The 22,062-nt window shown below is 37.5% G+C and overlaps 1 protein-coding gene across 10 annotated transcripts in view; it reads left to right on the top strand.

The window, feature by feature from the left end:
• Positions 1-22,062, top strand: part of IMMT (inner membrane mitochondrial protein) — a 48,540-nt gene that overhangs the window by 14,375 nt on the left and 12,103 nt on the right. For 2 of the 10 annotated variants that reach the window (XM_036435915.2, XM_036435913.2), the window contains exons 4-10: positions 3,790-3,898; positions 5,739-5,843; positions 6,175-6,270; positions 11,128-11,264; positions 16,757-16,860; positions 18,506-18,641; positions 19,199-19,328. In XM_036435915.2, coding sequence (XP_036291808.1) covers positions 3,790-3,898; positions 5,739-5,843; positions 6,175-6,270; positions 11,128-11,264; positions 16,757-16,860; positions 18,506-18,641; positions 19,199-19,328 — 817 coding nt within the window. Of the gene's footprint in view, positions 1-3,789; positions 3,899-5,705; positions 5,844-6,174; positions 6,271-11,127; positions 11,265-16,756; positions 16,861-18,505; positions 18,642-19,198; positions 19,329-22,062 lie in introns of all 10 variants that reach the window. The other 8 variants (XM_036435911.2, XM_036435909.2, XM_036435919.2 and 5 more) reach the window with 6 other exon arrangements.

Raw genomic sequence — 22,062 nt, 5'->3', positions numbered from 1 at the left:
TCTGGAAGGTCTCCTGGTCTAATAAGCATATTAGCCTTTTATTCATATAGATATGCAAATGATTTTACAGACTAGATTAGTTCCTCTCCTCCTACACAGTCTTCTTTCCTTTTTGTTTTGTTAATCCTCACCCAGAGGATATTTTTTTCCATTGATTTTTAGAAGGAGTGGAAGGGATGGGGAAAGAAAGAGAGAGGGAAAAGTTCATGTGAGAGAGACACATTGATTGGTTGCCTCCCACACATGCCCTGACCAGGGCCAGGGATCCATGTCCTTGACCAGAATCAAACCTGTGACCCTTCAGTCCTCAGGCTGGTGCTATAACTACTGAGCAAAAACAGCTAGGACGTACACAGCCTTTTCCATCCTTCTCCCATTCTCCATCCCCCAGATCTCTCCTAACATAATCTAGGCCAGTGGTAGTCAACTCATTAGTCAACAGAGCCAAATACCAACAATACAACCATTGAAAATTCTTTTGAGAGCCAAATTTTTTAAACTTAAACTTCTTCTAACGTCAATTCTTCAAAATAGACTCTCCCAGGCCATGGTATTTTGTGGAAGAGCCACACTCAAGGAGCCAAAGAGCCGTATGTGGCTCTTGAGCCGCAGATTGCCAACCATGGATCTAGGCAATCCTCATATCAATATCAGAGAATCTTATAAGTGCTATAATGTTTTTATGAGCTCACTTATCAGGAACTTTTGTACATTTTCTATTGTTTAAAAGACAGGATTACAGAATGTAAAAACTATAGACTTTAGAAATTGTCTCATGTTCTAAATAAGGAAAGTGGATCCAAGAGTGGTTAACTGTTAGCCTAAGAGCTGGTCATCAGTTCCTTTCTTCTGTAGTTGGTGGTTTTTACTATTTCCTAGGTTGACATTTGATACATTTGCCATTGACCTTTTGGGCTTTATCTCTGAATGGTCTTTGGCTTCATGCCAGTTTACTTTATAAATATACCTGTGCTTCCCATTCTTAGTCAGCAAAAGTATGTCGAATGCTTATTATGTACCCAGGCACTGTTCCAAGGGCCTTGGTTAAAGTGGAGAACTACACAAAGACCCCTTCTATTTGCACAACTTTTGCCATTGTGGTCTTCTACCCAGAATTACTTCCTTTCTTTTGCCTACTAACGTTTTCTTCAAGTCCTGCATCCTTCACTTACACAGACCAAAGTGAGTTTTCTCACCTCTAAATTAAAGTAGCAATTAGTGTTTTTATTTTTAAATTTTTACCATTTATTAGTATTCTGAACTGTCATGCATTGCTTTTGTTTGTTTGTTTGTTTATTTATTTTTATAGTTATTCCTCAACTGAGGATATTTTTTAAATTGTGTCCCAACCATGTGGATTAAACCCACAACACAGATGTGCCCTTGATCAGGAAACAAACCTTCAATCCTCCGGTGCTGTGGGCCGATGCTCTAACTACTTGGGCATCTTAGCCAAGGCTTAACTTACTGCTTTTAAAAAATATACATTTTATGGGAATCCTTTTAGTGCCAACATTGTTATTTATGCAAAGACAGTAAATATTGAGAGAAAATAAACTTAAAATCTTTTTGATGGGCATAGAATAAGATTTGCCTAAATGGAGACAAATGTTATATTCTTTGTTGAGACTTCATATGTCTACAAGTGTCATTTCTCTCAAATTTATGTACTTCTCTAAAATTTCTCCTAAATTTGTATATAGTTTGAAAATGACATATACATGTACATATACACGCACATACACACATAGCTACGTAATAGAATTCAAATAGATTTTTCTAGAGGTTGAAGAATTAGACAAGATGGTTATAGTTCATATAGCGGGATAAATAATGTAGCTAAGAACATTTTGGAAAGTGTCAGATGGCTGAAATTGGTTTGGCTCGGTGGATAGAACGTCGGCCTTCGGACTGAAAGGTCCCAGGTTCGATTCCCATCAAGGGCATGTACCTTGGTTGCATGCACACCCCCAGTAGGGGATGTTAAAGAGGCAGCTGATCGATGATTCTCTCTCATCTATGTTTCTAACTCTCTCTCTCTCTTCCTCTCTGTAAAAAAATCAATAAAATATATATATTAAAAAAAGTGTCAGATGATACAGTACTTGCTTTTCCAGATAATAACTTTGTTATAATTCTTTAATAAAACAATAAGTTTTTTTTTGTTTTTTTTTTTACAATAAGGTTTTGACACAGAATTAAAAATTAGAGATAAAACCAATAAGGCTATGTCCTGGCTGGTTTTGCTTAGTGGATAGAGTGTCCATCTATGGACTGAAGAGTATCCAGTTTGATTCTGGTCAAAGGCACATACCTGGGTTTGTGGGCTCAATCTCCAGTAAAGGTGTGCAAAAGGCAGCCAATCAGTGATTTTCTCTTGCCATTGATATTTCTATCTCTCTCTCCCTCTCCTTTCCTCTCTAAAATAAAAAATATTAAAAAAAGAATAAATAAGTCTAGAAATAAATCATATTCATACACAAGCACTCATTTATTGTGAGAGTATGAGTTTCTAGAATCATATATGAAAGTTATCTGTTAATATATGTTGAAAATATTCAATCTCTTTGACCCAGCAGTTTCTCTTTTGGCAAACTCTTACAGATACCACTCTATAGTGCTTTTCTATTATATGGATAAGGATGTTTAACAAAACAAAATAAAACAGAAATCAACTTGAATGACCAAAAATAGGGGAGTAATTGGCCAAGTTATGGGTTTTGCAACTAAATTAGGGTATGCAGTTAAATTAGGATATTATACAGCAAGAAAGAATTTCTTGGAAGAGAATGTTCATAATATATTGTTAAATGAGAAAAGAGCAAATTACATGGAATTTGTATAATATAATCCTATTTTAGTTTAAAGAAATGAGAATTTGTATGTGTGTGTATTCCTGAACTTCTCCTTGGGGTGCGGGTGTCGGGAGGGTTGAGTTCAGCTATTAGCAGTAGCAACATGAGAATACCGGAAAGGAAAGGAGCAATAGAGAGGCAAATTAAAACTATTGCTTTATCTTGATATTATTTTGCTTGTTATAATGAGTGTGTATTTCATGATTTAAAAAATAAAATTTTAATAAAAATAAATTATATGTTTAATTCTGGTAGTTATAAAGTTTAGGGCCATTTCTGCTTTGTTTGAGCAGTCATCTTTGGGACATCTGAGTCCCACTGTCTACCAAGTTCTGGCAAAAAGTGGGACAACATAGGTGGTAAATGAAAATATTGCTATTTCTCAGTAATTTTCTCTAGCACATCATCTGGCAGTCCTGTTAATGAACAATGCCTTAAACTAAACGCAGGTGGTAATTGTGAGAGAGGCGTGACAATTAGATGATATATTATAGTATGTAGTTGCATGAATTTTAGAGATTAAAGAGATAAAAAGCTAATTTTCATTTTTACTCAGAGCCTATAAAAATCACTTGTTTCTAACTGAATGATTACAGAAGATAACACGTGATTTAGGAAGCATATGGAAATAGTCTTCTTAATATTGTATGTGTAAAAAGAGTGGTATTTAAAGGTAGACACATACATCATGTACTTTATTAGTTGCCCTAAGAGAAGTCTTTCTTACTATTAATCCTTTGGAATGAAATTTTTGAACTGCATTTTTCTAATATGAAGGCTTCTCTTAATAAGGTTAATAAAAAATTATGTTGTATAATGTTAACCCTAGGTTAAAAGCCTAAAAGACTTGATTGTTGAAATACAAGCTACTGTATACTACATTTTTGAATAAACAGTATTGTATCTGAAATGTTAAATGTTTTTCATTTCCAAGATTGAGTCTGGTCCACTAAAAATCTCCAGTGTATCAGAGGTAATGAAAGAATCGAAACTGCCTGCTTCACAGCTCCAGAAACAAAAGGGCGACACTCCAGCTTCAATAGGTACCTATATTTATAATCATTCTTTTAAAATTGTGGGTAAATGAATTGTTTTAATGTATTTGTATCCGTGGTTAAGAGGGCGGCCCTTCTGCATGAAGGACTCTCATTTTAGGGGTTGAGAGGTTGGGAGGGATATGGAATTGGGCTTTATTATGAATAGCTGCTCAGAGAGGGTAATGGCAAGAATTGTCTTATCTGCAACAGACTTTATTTATTTTTTCTTTTATTTATTTTCCTTCTGACTCCTAGCTTTCCCCCTCAGATTTACATATTCTCTTTTTGCCCTGTTCACTAGTTTTTTCTTCCTCTCTATTCTTAGTAATTAAAGTATCTGATCTAGTTTAAATCTGTAGATTTTTTTGCCATCATGATTTATTAATAAATCCCACCTTATGTACTGTTAGTGTACAGTACTGAACCTAACTCTAACCTGTTCAGTGATATACTTCAAATGTGTTACTGAACAGGTTAGAGTCAGGCTAGTTGTGTTTGAAATCCTTAGTCACCTCTATCCTCAATTAAGTCAGTGGACTTTTTCCATTTGGCAAATACTATGTGCCAGGCAGTCTTCTAGGTACTGGGGATATAGCAATGAATAAATAGTAAACACTAACAAATACAAACTCTGGAAATATTCCTTAGTGGTATGAGGGGAGGGAGATCATATATTAAATACATAAGTAAAATGTATATATAGGATGTTAGTGTAAGTCAGTGTGGGAGGGAATATTGCAGTTCTAATGGAGTCAGTGGGGAAAGGTTTGCCTGGAAGGTTTCCTTTGAACTAAGGCTAAGAGGTGAGGAAGTGAGTCACAGAAGGCTGGCGGGGAAAGGCATCCCAGGTAGGATTATTCGCTAGGGCAAGGGCTGGACATTTTCCAGCAAGGAGCAGGTGAAGCTGGAGTGTGAACAAGAGAAGAACACTAGCAAATGAGGCCAGCAAGGGAGCAGAAAGCCTACTGTGGCAGTCCTGGAGGCCATCCTAAGAATTTGCTTAAAAAAAAATATATAATTTTGCTTTATATCTGAGTGGGATGGAGAGTCCTTGGGAATGTGTTGAGTCAGGTGACTGATATCTGACTTTTATTTTAATAAGATCACTATGTGGAGAATACGTAGGGTCCAGTGGAGGAGAGAAGGAGGTTAATAGATTTTGTAATAATCTAGTTTTATCTCTTTTCTCCATTTTGTTGCTCTTTCCCCTTTTATTCCACCTCTATAATTACTCATTTTCTCTTTACTTTTATTTATAACTCATGAGCTCTTGAGTTTTTCATCTTTCTTTAAAAATGTCTATGAAATAATTTTAAGAGAGTTCTGTTCTTCACTAATTCACTGTCTTTACTGTGATCCTCTTGTGTTTAAAATATTCATCTTGTTCTCGCTCACACCTTGTTTCATCTCTACCACTCTTCAATTAAAAATGATTTTTTGGTTAATTAATTTCTTTTGTCTGCCTTCTTCATTCTCTTTTTTCCTTTGTTGTTATTTTCCCATGTTGTAAAAATCTTATGTATGCCTCTCATATGTTGATATTTAGTGCATTTAGTACTGTTACTAGAAGGCTTGCTTGTGCATAATGATGGTTAAACTGCAGGTGGATGCTGGCAAGGCTCTTTTCACTAGTGTTCCTTAGCTGTTATATCTTGTGGGTTTGGGTATGTGATGGAAAGTGCCCCTGTGTACTTGTGTGTTTGAATAGTGGTGGCACATCCACTTGTGTTTTTAAGGGTGGTAATAGTAGTGGATACCTGTGTATTTCTGTTATTCCGGGAAACTATAAATACCATGAGTAACATATTTACAGCATCGACAGAGGCAGCCAAAATTATTTCTGCAGCAGGTGATACACTGTCGGTCCCTGCCCCTGCGGTTCAGCATCAGGAATCTATAAAAAATGGTCACTCTCACAGTGATGAAGGAAAACCCAAAGCTGCAACTTCAGGTAGTTTAATTATTTATATTGTGGTTTTACAAATGATATGCTCTTCAGAACTATTTAATACCTAGACAACCCCTAGATACTATTGTAAGTACACATTTATATTGATTTTAAGTCTGCAGACTTGCTTAGGTAATTTTTATAATTTCATAGTCTGAATAAATCTTTGAAAACAAGGAGTCTAAGAACTGATTTCTTATTTCTTCATGTTGGAGTCATTGAATGATGCTGTCAGTTGATATAGCCGGCAAGTAAAACGATGGTATTTTTATATCCCTCTGAGCTTTCGAAATTCTATGCTTAAATTTGCTTTCCTCTCTACTTTTGCTGCAAGAGGAAGCATCCTCAACTTCTGTAAGGGAGCGACCACCAGAAGAAGTTGCAGCTCGCCTTGCACAACAAGAAAAGCAACAACAAGTTAAGCTTGAGTGTATGTAACCCAGACGATTTCTGAAGTACTTAGAGTCATCCCTATTAGTTGCTCTCTTCTTCCACCATCAGCATAAGTTTCTCATCTGTCAGCTAGTTCTGATTCCTTTTGTTTCCTTAGTGGCCTTGCTCTGTTCACCACCTTCATTTTATCATTTGTATTCTTTCCATCTAAACTTCTATTACCCAAGTAACAAGGGCTATTAGTGTACTGTTGGTGAAAACTCCAAACAATACTTATACTTTCTCCATTTGTTTTTATTGTGGTTACTGCTAAAGGTCCTTTGTACTCTGGTGAACAGATATTGTTTGCAATGTACCTGAGTCCTTTTTTTTATTTTTACTTTCTTCAATTACAATTGACATTCATTATTGTATTAGTTTTAGGTATATATCATAATGGTTGGATAATTAGATAATTTAAGTGATCCCCCAATAAATCTAGTACTCAAGAGGCACCATACATAATTATTACAGTATTGTAGACTATATTCTTATGTTGTACTTTACATCCCCATGCCTGTTCTGTAATTGCCAATTTATATTTCTTAAACCCTTTTTTCATTCAGTCCCCCAATCCCATTCTCTTGGCAACTATCATTTTGTTCTCTGTATCTATCAATCTCTTTCTGTTTATTTTTTTAGGTTCCACATATAAGTGAAAGCGTATCATATTTGTTTTTCTCTGTCTGACTTATTTCATTTAGCATAATACTCTAGGTTCATTCATGCTGTCACAATTGGTAATATTTCACTATTTTTTTTATGGCTGAGTAATATTCCATTATATATATATATATATATGTACCACATCTTCTTTATCCACTCCTCTATTGATGGGCACTTAGGTCGCTTCCATATTTTGGCTATTGTAAGTAATGCTGCAGTGAACATAGGGATGCATATATCTTTTTGAATTGTTGTTTTGGATTCTTTGGGTAATACCTAGAAGTGGAATTGCTGTTCCATTTTTAATTTTTGAAGAACCTCCATACTGTTTTCCATAGCAGCTGCATTAATTTGAATTCCTACCAACAGTGCATGAGGGTTCCCTTTTCTCTACATCCTTGCCAACACTTGTTTATTGGTTTATTGATGATAGCCATTCTGACAGGTGTGAAGTGATATCTTCACATGTTTTTAATTTGCATTTCTCTGATGATTAGAGATGTTAAGCATCTTTTCGTATGTCCTCCTGGGAGAAATATCTAGTCAAGTCCTTCGCCCATTTTTTAATTGGATTGTTTGAGTTTTTTGGTATTAAGTTGCATGGCCTAAGAGCCTTTTAATTGTTAAATTCATAAATGAATTTGTGCAGTTCAGAGTGGCTCACTCTCTGCTTTATTACCCAGCCTCTGTGCTCTCACTGAAGTAGCCCTCTTATCTGACATTGGTGGGGGACAGATGTTCCACACATTTCTGATTTCCAGCTAACTGAAGCATATTTCTTCTTACATTTCAATTTTAAGTTTTCTGATGGTCTAAAAAAAGATAATATCGAATAGATGTGTAAAAATGTATTTTCCTGTATTAAATAAGGCACATGGTACATACTTTATTGTACTGTGCTGCATTGTATTGATGTCTCATGGTAGTGGGCATGTAGCTTTACGATGAGTTGAGAAAATGTTTGCTTTACATTTTTTAGAGTTTTGTTTTTGTGTTTTCTGTTTGTTTGTTTTTTTTTGTCTCTCCTTACCCCTTTTCTATTTGTCTTCTGCCTTGAGTGGTTCCTGTTTCCCTTCTAGTGCGTTGGATCTGCCCTACTTACTCTGAGGAGGCAAGTTTGTTAGAATTGTGTCAAGTATAGAAGGGACAGAGGAGCAAAGGTGTAGATTTGTCTGTTTTTTTGTTTATTGATGTGTGTGTTTTTTTGTTTTTGTTTTTTGAGAATGTTGTATTTTTTGAGGAATATTTTGGTGTTTAAATAAGTGAAATATTTCTATTTTTTCTACTTTTTAATTTTTTCTGAATTTTTTTACTATAAATATCACTTTTCCCTTTTATTTATGTTTTTTATTTTTTACTCTTCTTTTATCATATGGACAACTTGAAGTAAGCCATAAATTTAAGATGGCAATGTCTGCTGCTTCATTACATTCCTTTTTTCATTGTCTAGTTATTTTTAACTTTCATTTGGGCAAAGTAAGAATTTTCAGGATTTTTTTCTGTTCCAAACCTTAATTTACATTATCAAGAATCAAAGCACAGCCGAAACTATTTTGGCTCAGTGGATAGAGCATCAGTCTGCAGACTGGAAGGTCCCGGGTTCGATTCCGGTCAAGGGCATGTACATTGGTTGTGGGCACATCCCCAGTGGAGGGTGTGCAGGAGGCAGCTGGTCGATGTTTTTCTCTCATTGATATTTCTAGCTCTCTATCCCTCTCCCTTCCTTTCTGTAAAAAATCAATAAAGTATATTTAAAAAAAAGAAAAAAGAATCAAAGCACAAAAAAATCAACAAGTTGGACTATATCAAACTAAAAAAACTTCTATGCAGCAAAAAAAAAACACACCCGTCAACGAAATGAAAAGGCAACCTGTAGAATAAGAGAAAATATTTGCAAACCATATATCTGATATGGGGTTTAATATCTAAAATATACACTGAGTGGCCAGATAATTATTATGATCTCTGAACGCATAATAATGTGGCCACTCAATGCTCTGGTTTCTCTTCAGACCGCATAAATCTTTCGCCTTTTAATAATGTGGCCACTCAGTGTATATCCTATATAATAAAAGGCTGTTAATGAAAAAACAACAACATTGAAACCTGTAAAGAATTTTTGTGAGATTATTTGAGCCAAACTCTCGACATATGCCGGGAAGCAGAACCTCCACGAATTGAGATAATGCTCTGAAGAATGGCGGGTTACATTTCTATTTATACATTGCAATCAGAGGAGGGATATAGGTGGGTTATATGAAATTCATTGGTGATGGATTACGGAGGTGGGAGAAAGCAAAAAACGGTGGGAAACCCCTGGGATTGGATAAAAAGTAAAATGATGGACATATACTTAGGTGGGTAAAGGATCAATTAACATGATAAAGAAGGAATTTGAGGTATCTGTCCTGGTGCCCACCACATTTAGTTATGCCCAGGGGCTCCAGAAAAAGGGAAGTTAAAGTTAACAAGACATCTCACAGATATGTTATCTTAGAGGCAAAAAGGCTCAGTAAAGAAGATCTGAGTTGATCTTTGTCAGGGAAAATATCGGCCTAGGACATGACTACCCACTATAATCTGTTTGTAGTTAATTATTTAATTTTCAAACCATCTTTTGTGGTTATTTTAGGTCTCTGAGTTTGCAAGACACAGGCCTCCCCTAAGTTTGTCAGATTAGCATCATGTGGCTCCTTTCATCCATAGGCTAATATGCAAGTTGTCCCCTGGACCAGGAGTTCAACTAGCAGGCAGGCCAGCCAACCACTCATGTCCCCTCTTCCTGGCAAGGCTGGCCAGACCCCACCCATGCACAAATTCATGCACCAAGCCTCTACACACACACACACACACACACACACACACACACACTCACTCTCTCTCTCATTCATTCATTCATTCTGTGTGTGAGGCCGGGCCTCTACATACACACACTGAGTGGCCACACACACACACACACACACACACACACTGAGTGGCCAGATTATTATGCATTCAGAGATCATAATAATCTGGCCATTCTGTATATGGAACTCATACAACTCAAATATAAAAAGATAAAACAAAGTGAATAGAACTCTGAGAGGGCCTCAAGCCAGCAGTCTGATCTCCTGGGGTCTGCTAGCCTCTGTAAAGTGGTTTATTTTTATTTTATGCTTGAAATAATGTCCCACCATTAATTCACTGGGTTCCCAGATACATGCCCTTGACTGGGAATCCAACCCTTGACCATTTGGTGCATAGGCCTACATCCTAACCACTTGGACACACTGACCAGGGTTAGCTTTCTCTATCTGTGTCGCAGAGGTATTGTGTGTGGCTCATCAGGTTCCATTTGTCCCCTAGTTTATGCTGCTTTTGCTCCAAGTCACCTTTTGTTTTTATCTCAGGTACCAAATATATTTTCTTTTTTTTTGGTCATCTGGTATTGGATAAATTTATATTCTCACTGGCCTTCTTTTTTCAAGTGACCATTTTTTCACTTTAGTACTGTATCTAAAATCATTCGTTGCTTTACTTTAAAACAAAAAATTAGGTTTCTTTTGACTTCTGAAGCAGCTAATAGCAACGTTATCTTAAATACTGGTATCTGCTAATTTCTGAGTTCTTTGTGGAAAACACTGTCCATTTTCAAGTTACCTTTTCTTTTTTTGTTTGCATGTTTTCTTGTCTTTTTCTTTCTCTTGTCTGCCTGTTATGTTCTGTCTTGGTGATAGAAATAATTTAATGTGAGTGTCCCTTCTTGCTGAGGAGATGAAAATGGTTACCTTTTTTTTTAAATTATCTCTTTTTCCCTGTGGTTCTATATGATTATTATTTAAAATGAAAAATGCCAGTGGTTATGCTGAACCACTTAAGCTTCTAATAGATGAAAGGGACTATAATGCCCTAAATCTTGTTCCTCTCATTTGAAATAAATGCTAGCCTTCTTCAAGCATTTTTTTTTCTTTCTTAAAATAACCACCAAACACTTTTTATTTTGGAAAAATTTTAGGTGTACATACAATAAAAATAGTATAATGAATCCCCACAAATCTGTCATCCAAATTCAAAATTACTAATTATGTTTTTTTTTTTTTTAAATCATTTTGGGAGTACTACAATGGAAAACTCAGTAGAAGAGTGAAAGTTTAAAATAAAGTCATATGTGGGGGGAGTCAATTTTTTTTAACTGTTCTTTTTACTTTAGCTCTAGCCAAGAGCTTAGAAGATGCTCTGAGCCACACTGCTCACATCACTCAGCAGGCCGTTGTAGCTCAGAACGCGGCAGTGCAGGCCGTCAATGCCCACTCCAGCATACTGAAAGCAGCCATGGACAACTCTGAGGTGAGCCCAGGGCCTGTGGTGCTTAAGAAACTGAGGTCTTCCTCCTGGCAGGGCTTTCTCTCACTCAGCGAAGGTCATCTAAAGTAACTGACTTTTAAAAAGACAGCACAAAGGAACCAGAAATGAATGTTCTCTAATGAATTTTTATGGTGTTCTCACAACAATGATATGGTACACAAATTATTTCAGATTTGCTTTCATATCTTAATGGTGCTTCATTGTATTTGTTGTTTGCTTTCTACTTTTTGCTTTAAAATAGCCAACTTGTTGTTTTGAGATACTTTTAAATTGACATGCAGCTGTAAAAAGTAATTCAGGGAGATCCCACGTACCCTAAAACACCAGTTAATTATGCTGATCATTTAACTTATATTTAACAGGCTAAAGGATAAAGTAATTACATTAATTTAAAAATGTAATGCCGGAACTCAGTAAGTTTCGTTTATAATTACATTCAGTTATTTAGTACATAAAAATATACCTGATACCAAGTAATTTAAATAATAAAATATGTTAACTATAAATCTCATGGATCAGGAGGATCATGCATAATCAGTAAAGTTACTTTTTCACCATAACTATAGTTTTTTTAAAAATTAAATACAATTTACATTGTTTTAGTCACATGCACATATATCACAAAAGAGTTAAATTAGACCTTTGACATAAATAGAAACTAACCTTTGAAAACTTAAAATTCTATTTTACTCAAAGTCCAAGGGAAAAAAAAAAATTCAATCAGAGTTCAGTCAGAAAAGTGGAAACCACACAGAATACTTAATATGCTCGTTATACAAGCAGGAATGGGAAAGCTAGAAGTTGCATATCGTGAAGTTGGTTTCAAACCCAGGTGGGCCAATGTCTTTCAGAAGAACACTGGTTAGAAACTGTAAATAACCATGGTACTACTTGGGTGGAAGACTACATAAGAGGGTATTTCTTCCTAGTGAGCCCATACTGTGTAGTGCATGAGGATTGAAATCTGCAGCCCAGACTTTACAACTAAAGAACACCTTGTAGTAGCAGTTAACTATTAGGGAGTATTAGCTGGTATTACAAAATAATCAGGACAATGTATGAACAAAAGTTTTGAAATGTTATGGATTCCATCTTCTGCTGCTTCTAGTAAAAGCTGCAGGTGCATGCGGGCTCCGTAATACAGTGCCTGTCAGAGCAGTGTTTGGAAACAGAGTCTGGTGTCTGTTTCACAGGGCGGTTTATCTTTGGTCATCTAGAGATAGAAATACCTTTAACAAAGGGAAACACTTTTTGGCCCCCAGGATGTCATTAACACTTACATGATTTATAAGCCTTTTTGAGTTCATTATAAAGGACTCTGTTAATATAATACCAGGTGGCTCTAACAGCATATTATAGAGCCTTGGAAAATTTGATATAAATGACAAGATACTGCTATCATCCAACCCAGCATCCTTTCTTTTTGTATTTATTGATTTATTATTTAAAAAAATATTTTATTGACTTTTTAACAGAAAGGAAGGGAGAGGGATAGAGAGTTAGAAACATCAATGAGAGAGAAACATCGATTAGATGCCTCCTGCACACTCTCTTCTGGGGATGTGCCCGCAACCGAGGTACATGCCTTTGTCCGGAGTCGAACCTGGGACCCTTCAGTCTGCCAGGCCGACGCTCTATCTACTGAGCCAAACCACTTAGGGCCTTTAAAAAATTTTTTAAAAAAATTTTTATTTCCCCCCCCATCAACCCCTCCAGGCTCTCGCCATCCCATTGTCTGTGTCCATGGGCCATGCTAATACCAGCATCCTTTCTTAATGTATTTTATTTGGCAAGATGACTAAGGTGGCTGAAACATCAACTTTATTATTCATACTATGACATTAATTTGCTTTATCATTTTGCAAATTTACATAGAATGTAAAAACAAAAAAGTGAGATACAGAAGAAAAGTACCAAATATTTTCTCTAAAAGCTGGGATTTTCTTTTCTTTTCTTTTCTTTTCTTTTCTTTTCTTTTCTTTTCTTTTCTTTTCTTTCCTTCCTTCCTTCCTTCCTTCCTTCCTTCCTTCCTTCCTTCCTTCCTTCCTTCCTTCCTTCCTTCCTTCCTTCTTTCTCTTTCTTCCTCCCTCCCTCCCTCCTTTTCTCTCTCCCTCCCTCCCCCGTCCCTCCCTCTTTTCTTTCCTTTTCTTTTCTTTTCTTTTCTTTTCTTTTTTCTTTTCTTTTTTTCTTTTGCTTTTTGTATTTTTTCTTTAATTTTTTTTCTTAAAAATTTTACTTTTCTTTCTTTTTACAAATCCTTGTGTCAAGAGCTGACTTTCAGTGGATTGCAGCCCGGAGCTGCTTTGTACAAAACCCTGACTCAGAAGCCGGTCATCTGCGAATGGTGTAGCACCAGGTTCCCAATGAATGTGCGTTCCGTGAAAGGCGAGAGGGTGGCCCCTTTCCGGCTGCACCCCATTTCCCTGGACTCTGAAAGCTGGGATTCTTAAACCTGAAGTTGGGTCTGTGGATAGTTCTTTAAAAAGTTCAGGGGCTTGAGGAACTTGGATAAAAAAACTACTTTATATTTCGTAGTCTCAAAACCTTTTCCTTCAATTATGAATATCAGCAATAAACCACAGTTACGTTAGCACTGCTCCTACCTTTGTCCCCAGCAGGAAGCACGGGTATTCTCAAATCACCTTACAGTACTTGCAGATCCCGTGCAATAGCATATATGCTCACCACTACTTCTAAGGTAGGGTGTTTATTAGTCTTACCACTGGATCTTGGTTTCTGCTTCACAAAATTAAGGATTTCTTATGACAATATTTCAATGTAATTGAGTTCCTTTGTAATTTTTTTTTTTTTAAAATATATTTTATTGATTTTGTACAGAGAGGAAGGGAGAGAGATAGAGAGCTAGAAACATTGATGAGAGAGAGAGTCATCGACCAGCTGCCTCTTGCACATCCCCTACTGGGGATGTGCCCGCAACCAAGGTACATGCCCTTGACCGGAATTGAACCTGGGACCTTTCAGTCCCCAAGCCGATGCTCTATCCATTGAGCCAAACCGGTCTCAGCGAGTTCCTTTGTTATCTTTTAGTTTCATTTTAAGCATTTAAAAATAATATTCTGAGAAACTTTTTCAGTGGCAAGGTTAAGGGACTTACTTGGCTCTTTAAACTTACCACTGACAATAGGTACCTTTATGTCTTTAAAGTGGAGACCGCGCTAGATTAGGTGTCAGTGGGAACACAATGTGGAGAGTTGGTTTTGAATGACCCAAACTAGAACTGTTACTTTTGCTGAGCCCTCCTCCCAAAGCAGCAGGCCTTGGGCTGCAGAGGCAGAACTACTTTTATTTCTCCCAAGGGTGTAAGCTGGACATCCATGGCCCAGGTCACCTTACTGAGATGACAGTCTTGTTCTGGGTGGGCAGCAGTCCCTGCAGTAGCCCTCTTTGGGCAATTTGAAATGTATTTATTGGACCAATTCAGTTATTTTTTTTCTAGGTAAAAGTATTTTGTTCTCTGATAATTTAGTTTGTTCCCGTTCATCTCCAGGGTCCTAGTCCAGTGTACTTTCAAGATAAGCCATAAAGAAAAGAAAAAGAAAAAAAAAGATAAGCCATAAGGAAGTTTTGGTTCATATCTACCACATTCACTTGAATCTATAAGCACTTGTCAAAAGAAGAGACAGAAAAAAAAATTTAAAATAGTTCAGACATTTTCAAATAATATTCCATTTACTGTGTATATGATGCAGAATGTGGTGAGGATGGGAGCTGGAATCATGTTCCAGTGATCTGGGTTCTTGCATCTCATGGTGTGAGCATTTTGCTGCACTGAGTGTGATTATAGTGTTACCGATTGGGAGTGGGGTTTGGTTCAATGTCTTTCCTAAATATGAGCAACTCTGCTCAGTTGAAGAAGTGGCAGTCAGTTCCAGTTCTGCAACAAAACCGTATTAGACCTACCTAAGGAATTTTCAAAGGAAACTTTTATTTATACTAGTATATACATTTTATTTATCTGTGTATATAATTCACATTCTTTAAAATTCAGCATGGGAAGGTTAATATTAGTTGATTTTAACCTTCCAGATTATAGAGGACATGCTTTAGAATAGTGTTTTGGAGTAGTAAGGACCCTACAAATGCATAAACTTTTTACTTATCCTTAAACTGTGATTTTGGTAGACATACCCGTGCTTCATTGAATAATGATTTAATTAACAAACATAATTCATGAAAAGTTATTGTTATTAACTTTTTCTGCCTTGTGTCTTCTTTTGAGGGCCTAATAAAAATGCTCTTATGCACAGAAACAGTTTTACAATTTTGCTGGGGCAGGGTGATGGGAGATGGTTCATGGATTTCTTTGAGCCTCACCATGATCCTTAGATTAAGTGCCTACTCTGGTCCGGGCTGGTGTTGCTCACTGGTTAGAGCCTTGGCCTGCACACTGAAGGGTCTCTATTCCCGGTCAAGGGCATGTACCTGGGTTGCTGGTTCCATCCCTGGCCTCACTCCTCCCCCACAACCTTCCTCCCTCCCACTCTCTTTAAAAATCAATGGGAAAAAATATCCCTTGGGGGAGGATTAACCAAAAAAATCCAAACAACAACAAAAAAGAATGCCTACTCTGGATAATGATAATTATTGTATGTAACTTTTTGCCTTTGAATTGAATGTCACTTGTTTCTGTATTTGATCCTGTTGGCCTGTCCTATGACAACAATAGCAGTTATTCATGTTTATATAATTCAGACCTTTTTTGGGCACTGATGGTATTTGGCTCCTTCTACAGAATATCTCAAAAAAGTTTTACACACTTTAACAGCTGATATAGTTCAATTATGAAAGTGAAATGTATTTTTAAAAAAATATTTTTATTGATTTCAAAGAGGGAGAGAGAGATAGAAGCATCAATTATGAGAGTGAATCACTGATCGACTGCCTCCTGCAGGCCCCACACTGGTGATCGAGTCTGATCCTGGGCATGTGCCCTGATTAGAAATCGAACTGTGACCTCCCGGTTCATAGGTCGACCTCAACCACTGAGCCACACTGGTAGGGCGAAAATGAAATGCATTTAATAAACACTGCCTTGCCGAAACCGGTTTGGCTCAGTGGATAGAGCATCGGCCTGCGGACTGAAAGGTCTCAGGTTTGATTCCGGTCAAGGGCATGTACCTTGGTTGAGGGCACATCCCCAGTAGGGGGTGTGCAAGAGGCAGCTGATCAATGATTCTCTCTCATCAATGTTTCTAACTCTCTATCCCTCTCTCTTCCTCTCTGTAAAAAAATCAATAAAATCTATTTAAAAAAAAAAAACACTGCCTTTATAATTATTCAAAGTGTACATATACATTTTTTGGAGCTACCCTATATTATTAAAAAATTTATTTTCTAAGTACATTTGACATACACTATTATATTAGTTTCAGGTGCCAGCATACTGATTAGACATTATAAGTCTTACAAAGCAATTCCTTCAATCAAGCTAGTAATGAAAACTTTTTGTTTAGATTGCAGGTGAGAAGAAGTCAGCTCAGTGGCGCACAGTGGAAGGTGCACTGAAGGAACGCAGAAAGGCAGTAGATGAGGCTGCCGATGCCCTTCTCAAAGCCAAGTAATTACTCATGGACTTTAACAAGTAATTAGGGCCTCCTGGTGGCTTTCTTTGGGCTGGTTTTTCTTTGTATTGTCTGTACAGAAAGAGGAAGCAGAGAAACCGTTTCCTCCCCTCCACTTGTTCTTGATTTGTATTGGTATTAGGAACACAAGTTTAAAAAGAAGAGATGAAATGAAATATAATTAGGCCACAGGCCAAGATAAATTTGACAGGAACCTATAAAAGAGATCTTGTGTGAGAAGCAGTTTTTCTTTGGGTTATTGATTAGGTCAGTGGTCGCAAGCCACATGCGGCTCTTTGGCCCCTTGAGTGTGGCTCTTCCACAAAATACCACATGTGGGTGCACACGTTCAGTGTGATTGAAACTTCGTGGCCCATGCACAGAAGGTTTTCGGCCTGGGCGAGTCTATTTTGAAGTGGCCTTAGAACTCTCAAGGGGCCAAAGAGCAGCATGTGGCTCGAGAGCAGCGGTTTGCTGACCACTGGCTTAGGTGATGATCTCCACAGATTTACTGATCTGCCATAATTTCAAGATTTTTCTTGGATATTTTGAGCAGTTTTATTGCTCAAAATTAGTTTTATTAGAATTTAAAGAGTATCTCACAATTTCTTTGCCTTAATTACCAAAGTAGTTATATATAAATATAATGGGTTAGTTTTATGCCACCTTGACCTGGATTTCTAGAGTTTGGCTAAAACTCCAGCATGCAAACCAAATACAAGATCAACTTCTGATGATGGAAACCTACTTACATTTGAATAAAGGTTTTCATCAACATAATGGAATTGTTATATGTCATTCAAAATTTTGCTGTCTTCCTTAAAGCCTATTGGGAGATTTACTAGTAGACATTTGCTTACATTACTCTAGACCAGGGGTGGGGGACGTCCAGCTTACGAAATCATTTGGTCTGCCCCTGCCCAGGCATTAGGGGTGAGTTAATTAAATGTTTGACCAAATACTGCAGGCTAATTTTAAAGTTGATAATTTTGTATGGCCTGTGAATGATGTTATAAAGTAACTGAAAGGCCCTTGGCAGAAAAAGGTTCCCCACCCCTGCTCTAGACCATGAATCAGGACTCTGGGTCTATGTTTTGTGTGGCCAGACCACAGTCTCTGGCCTGTGAAACATTCTGAATAGTGATGTGTCCTCGACACCGGCTACTTGCTCATTGAGCTCTTTGGCCTCCTCCCTTGTCTTTGCCTTCTTTACACTCTCTCATTGCAGAGGAGTCAGCCTAATCCTTACAAAAACCACCATTCAGAGTGGCCTTTATGTGGCAGGCACTGTGCCAGGCTTATGAATTGCCTCTGATCCCTCTTAATGCAAGTGCCCGCAGCTAAGGAGAGGCTGACCTGGGAGCAGAATCCAGGTCTCCTGGTTTTGTGGCCTCTGTCTTTCCTGTGCACCATGCACTTCCCTCCGTCCCTTTGGGAAGTTTAGCTTCTGAGCGAGGTGTTTTCAGTTGTTGGCAAGAACAGCTTCTCTGCCTATTGACTGGGAAGACATTGAGTAATCCCCTCCCAAAAAAACAAAAACAAAAACACAACAAACTTTAAACAATTGAATGTTGTATTTAAACTCTTAAAAAGTTGACAAGGAATAATACTAAACCTTTGTTTGGTTTTATTGTTTTTCAGAGAACAGTTGGAGAAAATGAAAAGTGTAATTGAAAATGCAAAGAAAAAAGAGGTTGCTGGGGCCAGACCTCATATAACTGCTGCAGAGGGAAGACTTCGCAGCATGATAGTTGATCTGGATAATGTGGTTCAAAAGGTGGGGTTTTACGTCGCTTATAAGTATATTTTACTTTTAAATGTTATCCTAAAGTTTTATAAAAGATTTAAAAAATACTGGAAAATAATAAATTCCTACTATATCTGTCCCTTTTCTTATGCAAATAATATTAGTTGTTGCAGATTTTACAAATTTGAGTTGGACACAAAGTAGATTGTTCAGTATTGTTGTTATTTGTTATAATAGGTAACATTTTTGGTTATGGTTGTTACCGCTTAAAGAAAATTTCCATTGTAGCAGACCTTCCTCTGCACCTGCGATCTGTGTGGGTAGTTTTCTGGGAGCCAGAGAAAGAGATACACGGGCACTCTCTTGTGGGGGCGCAGTGGGGGCACTGTGGGCTGGGAGAGGGCTTGCTCAGGGTATTGGAATAGAAATAGAAGGAAACAAAGACATGTTTCTTTTCCTGAGCTCTAGATTTCTCTCTATATTGTTTATATATTCCCAACCAAATGTTGAATATAATAGATGAATATAACTTCTGGGTTTTAGAACGTGTATTTGTCATTGAACCATGTAACCTTGTGTTTGTTCAGGTGGAAGCAGCTCAGTCTGAGGCTAAGGTTGTGTCTCAGTACCATGAGCTCGTGGTCCAAGCCCGCGATGAGTTTAAGCGAGAATTGGACAGTATTACTCCACAAGTCTTGCCAGGGTGGAAAGGAATGAGTAAGTATAATTGAAGTGTTGGCACTTCTCTTTTTTCATTTTTATTTTTAATTTAATTTAATTTTTTTTTTAAAATATATATATATATATATTTTTAAAATATATTTTATTGATTTCTTACAGAGAGGAAGAGAGAGAGATAGAGAGCTAGAAACGTCGATGAGAGAGAAACACTGACCAGCTGCTTCCTGCACACCCCCTACCGGGGATGTGCCCGCAACCAATGTACATGCCCTTGACCGGAATCGAACCCGGGACCTTTCAGTCCGCAGACCGACGCTCTACTGCTGAGCCAAACCGGTTTCGGCTCTTTTTTCATTTTTAAACAACAGATAGACTAATTAGACTTCAACTCCACTCATCTAGTCCAAACCCCTCTGACATGCATAGCGTTTACAACATTTTATTTTGGTCACTGGTGTGACAAGTAACATGCCTGTGACAGGACTCTCATGGTTTTAGCTATAGTGAACACAAGTTCTAGCCAGTGTTTGATTCCAGTCTGGTCTCTGCTACTCAAAATAAACAAGTTGTTTTGTTTTTGTTTTTTATTGATATCCAAGTGAGTGAGAGTGATACTATAACCATGATTCTGTTAGAATATTATACATATGTAAAATTATTCAAAACCTTTGGTACTTTTAAAAATATTCATAATGAATTAAGGTGCCTCTACTGCTGTGTGACTTCCCCAGGGACACTGCAGGGAGAAGGGAATTGGCTGTGAGGCTCCTGCCTTCAAATGGCTCAGATTGCAGGGAACTTTGATGGTTAAGCACTTACACAGTGTACCTGCAGGGAATATATTTCATTTCCTGAAGTGCTCTGCAGGTAGTAAGAATTAGAGGTTACCAGTCTCAACAAAATCAAAATGCTCCTTAAATGTCAGTGTCTGGTAGAAGCTGAACATCAGGTAGGACCTGAAGAACTGGTGTTAAGGTGTCAAGGTTGAATCATGGAACCATGGCTGGTCCACGGAGCTAAGGTAAAAAAAGACCAGTGTAGGGATTTTGTCTGCATTATGGCCAGCCTGGCAGCTTTAATGATAAGGCTTTCAAAAATTAACTCAGACATTTAACTCAGTTTTATAAATTCAGCTTATTGACTTGAGGTATCAGACTCATGTTAAAGACAGAAATAAAAGCAGGAGAAACACACGTAGTTCAGTCTGGGAACAGTGATTCTTGTCTGCCCAAGAGGGCAGTGTGGACAGACTACCCAAGCAGGTTAGTGACGCCACTTCTGCACATTTCCCTCTTCAATTTCTCCAAGGCTGTGCTTCATTGAGGTAACTGTTATCACCTCAATGATAACAGTTGAGGAGACCTCCCCTCTTCATCTTACTCCAGAAGTCACTCTACCACATTATATTATCTTATCCTTGTGAAATTTTTTCTTACTGGTTTTTGTGTTTTTGTGTATCCGTGACATTGGAAGACAGTGTGGAGACTCAGTTGGCTGAAATAAATGCAATAGGCTGAAAGGGCAGGATAGGGACAGGCTGTGTGTATGGAGAGTTAGTTATGAGTGCTATCCCTAGGAATTTGCATCCACTCATTTAAAATACTGCCTTTAGTCTCACTAGGCTAAATTCTGCTAATTTTCGCATGTCTGGCTCAGATTTTTTTTTATTGTTTAAAGTATTACATGTCTCCTTTTCCCCCCTGATTAACCCCCCACCCCTTGACACTCCCATCCCCCAGCACATGCCCTCACTCCTCTAATGTCTGTGTCCATTGGTCATGCTAATATGCATGCATAAAAGTCCTTTGGTTGATCTCTAACCCTCCTCCCCTTCTAACCTTCTCCCTTAGGTTGGACAGTCTGCTTAGTGCCACCTTGTCTCTGGATCCATTTTTGTTCATCAGTTTATGTTGATCATTATATCCAAGATATGAGTGAAATCATGTGATATTTATCTTTCTCCGACTGGCTTATTTCACTTAGCATAATTCTTTTTTTTTTTTTTTTGAGTTTATTTTATTTTATTTATTTATTTTAATTTTAATTTTATTTTATTTTCCCCCCTCCCTCCCTCCCACCACTTAGCATAATTCTTCTAGGTCCATCCATGCTGTTGCAAATGGTAAAAATTCCTTCTTTTTTACAGCAGCGTAGTATTCCATTGTGTAGATGAACCACAGTTTTCTAATCCACTCATCTGCTGATGGGCACTTAGGCTGTTTCCAAATCTTAGCTCTGGTGAATTGTGCTGCTATGAACAAAGGGGTGCACATGTCCTTCCTGATTGGTGTTTATGATTTTTTGGGATATAGTCTTAGAGGTGGGGTTACTGGGTCAAATGGGAGTTCCATTTTTCATTTTTTGAGGAATCTCCATACTTTTTGCCACAGTGGGTGCACCAGTCTGTATTCCCAACCAGCTCCTCGCCAGCACTTGTCATTTGTTGATGATAGCCATTCTGGCGGGTGTGAGATGGTACCTCGTTGTTTTGATTTGCATTTCTCAGATGATTAGTGACTTTGAGCATGTTTTTATATGTCTCACAGCCTTCTGTATGTCCTCTTTCAAAAAGTGTCTACTTAGATCATTTGTCCATTTTTTTTATTGGATTGTTTATCTTTTGTTAAGTTGTATGAGTGAAGTTTTTGTTTTGTTTTTTTTAAATATTTTTTATTGATTTTTCACAGAGAGGAAGAGAGAGGGATGATAGAGAGTTAGAAACAACCATGAGAGAGAATCACCGATCAGCTGCCTCCTGCACACCCCCCAC

This window comes from Pipistrellus kuhlii, unplaced genomic scaffold (assembly GCF_014108245.1).
Source record: "Pipistrellus kuhlii isolate mPipKuh1 unplaced genomic scaffold, mPipKuh1.p scaffold_m20_p_13, whole genome shotgun sequence".
Taxonomy (NCBI): domain Eukaryota; kingdom Metazoa; phylum Chordata; class Mammalia; order Chiroptera; family Vespertilionidae; genus Pipistrellus; species Pipistrellus kuhlii.
The sequence above is the reverse complement of the archived record's forward strand: the minus strand, read 5'-3'. Positions and strand labels throughout refer to the sequence as shown.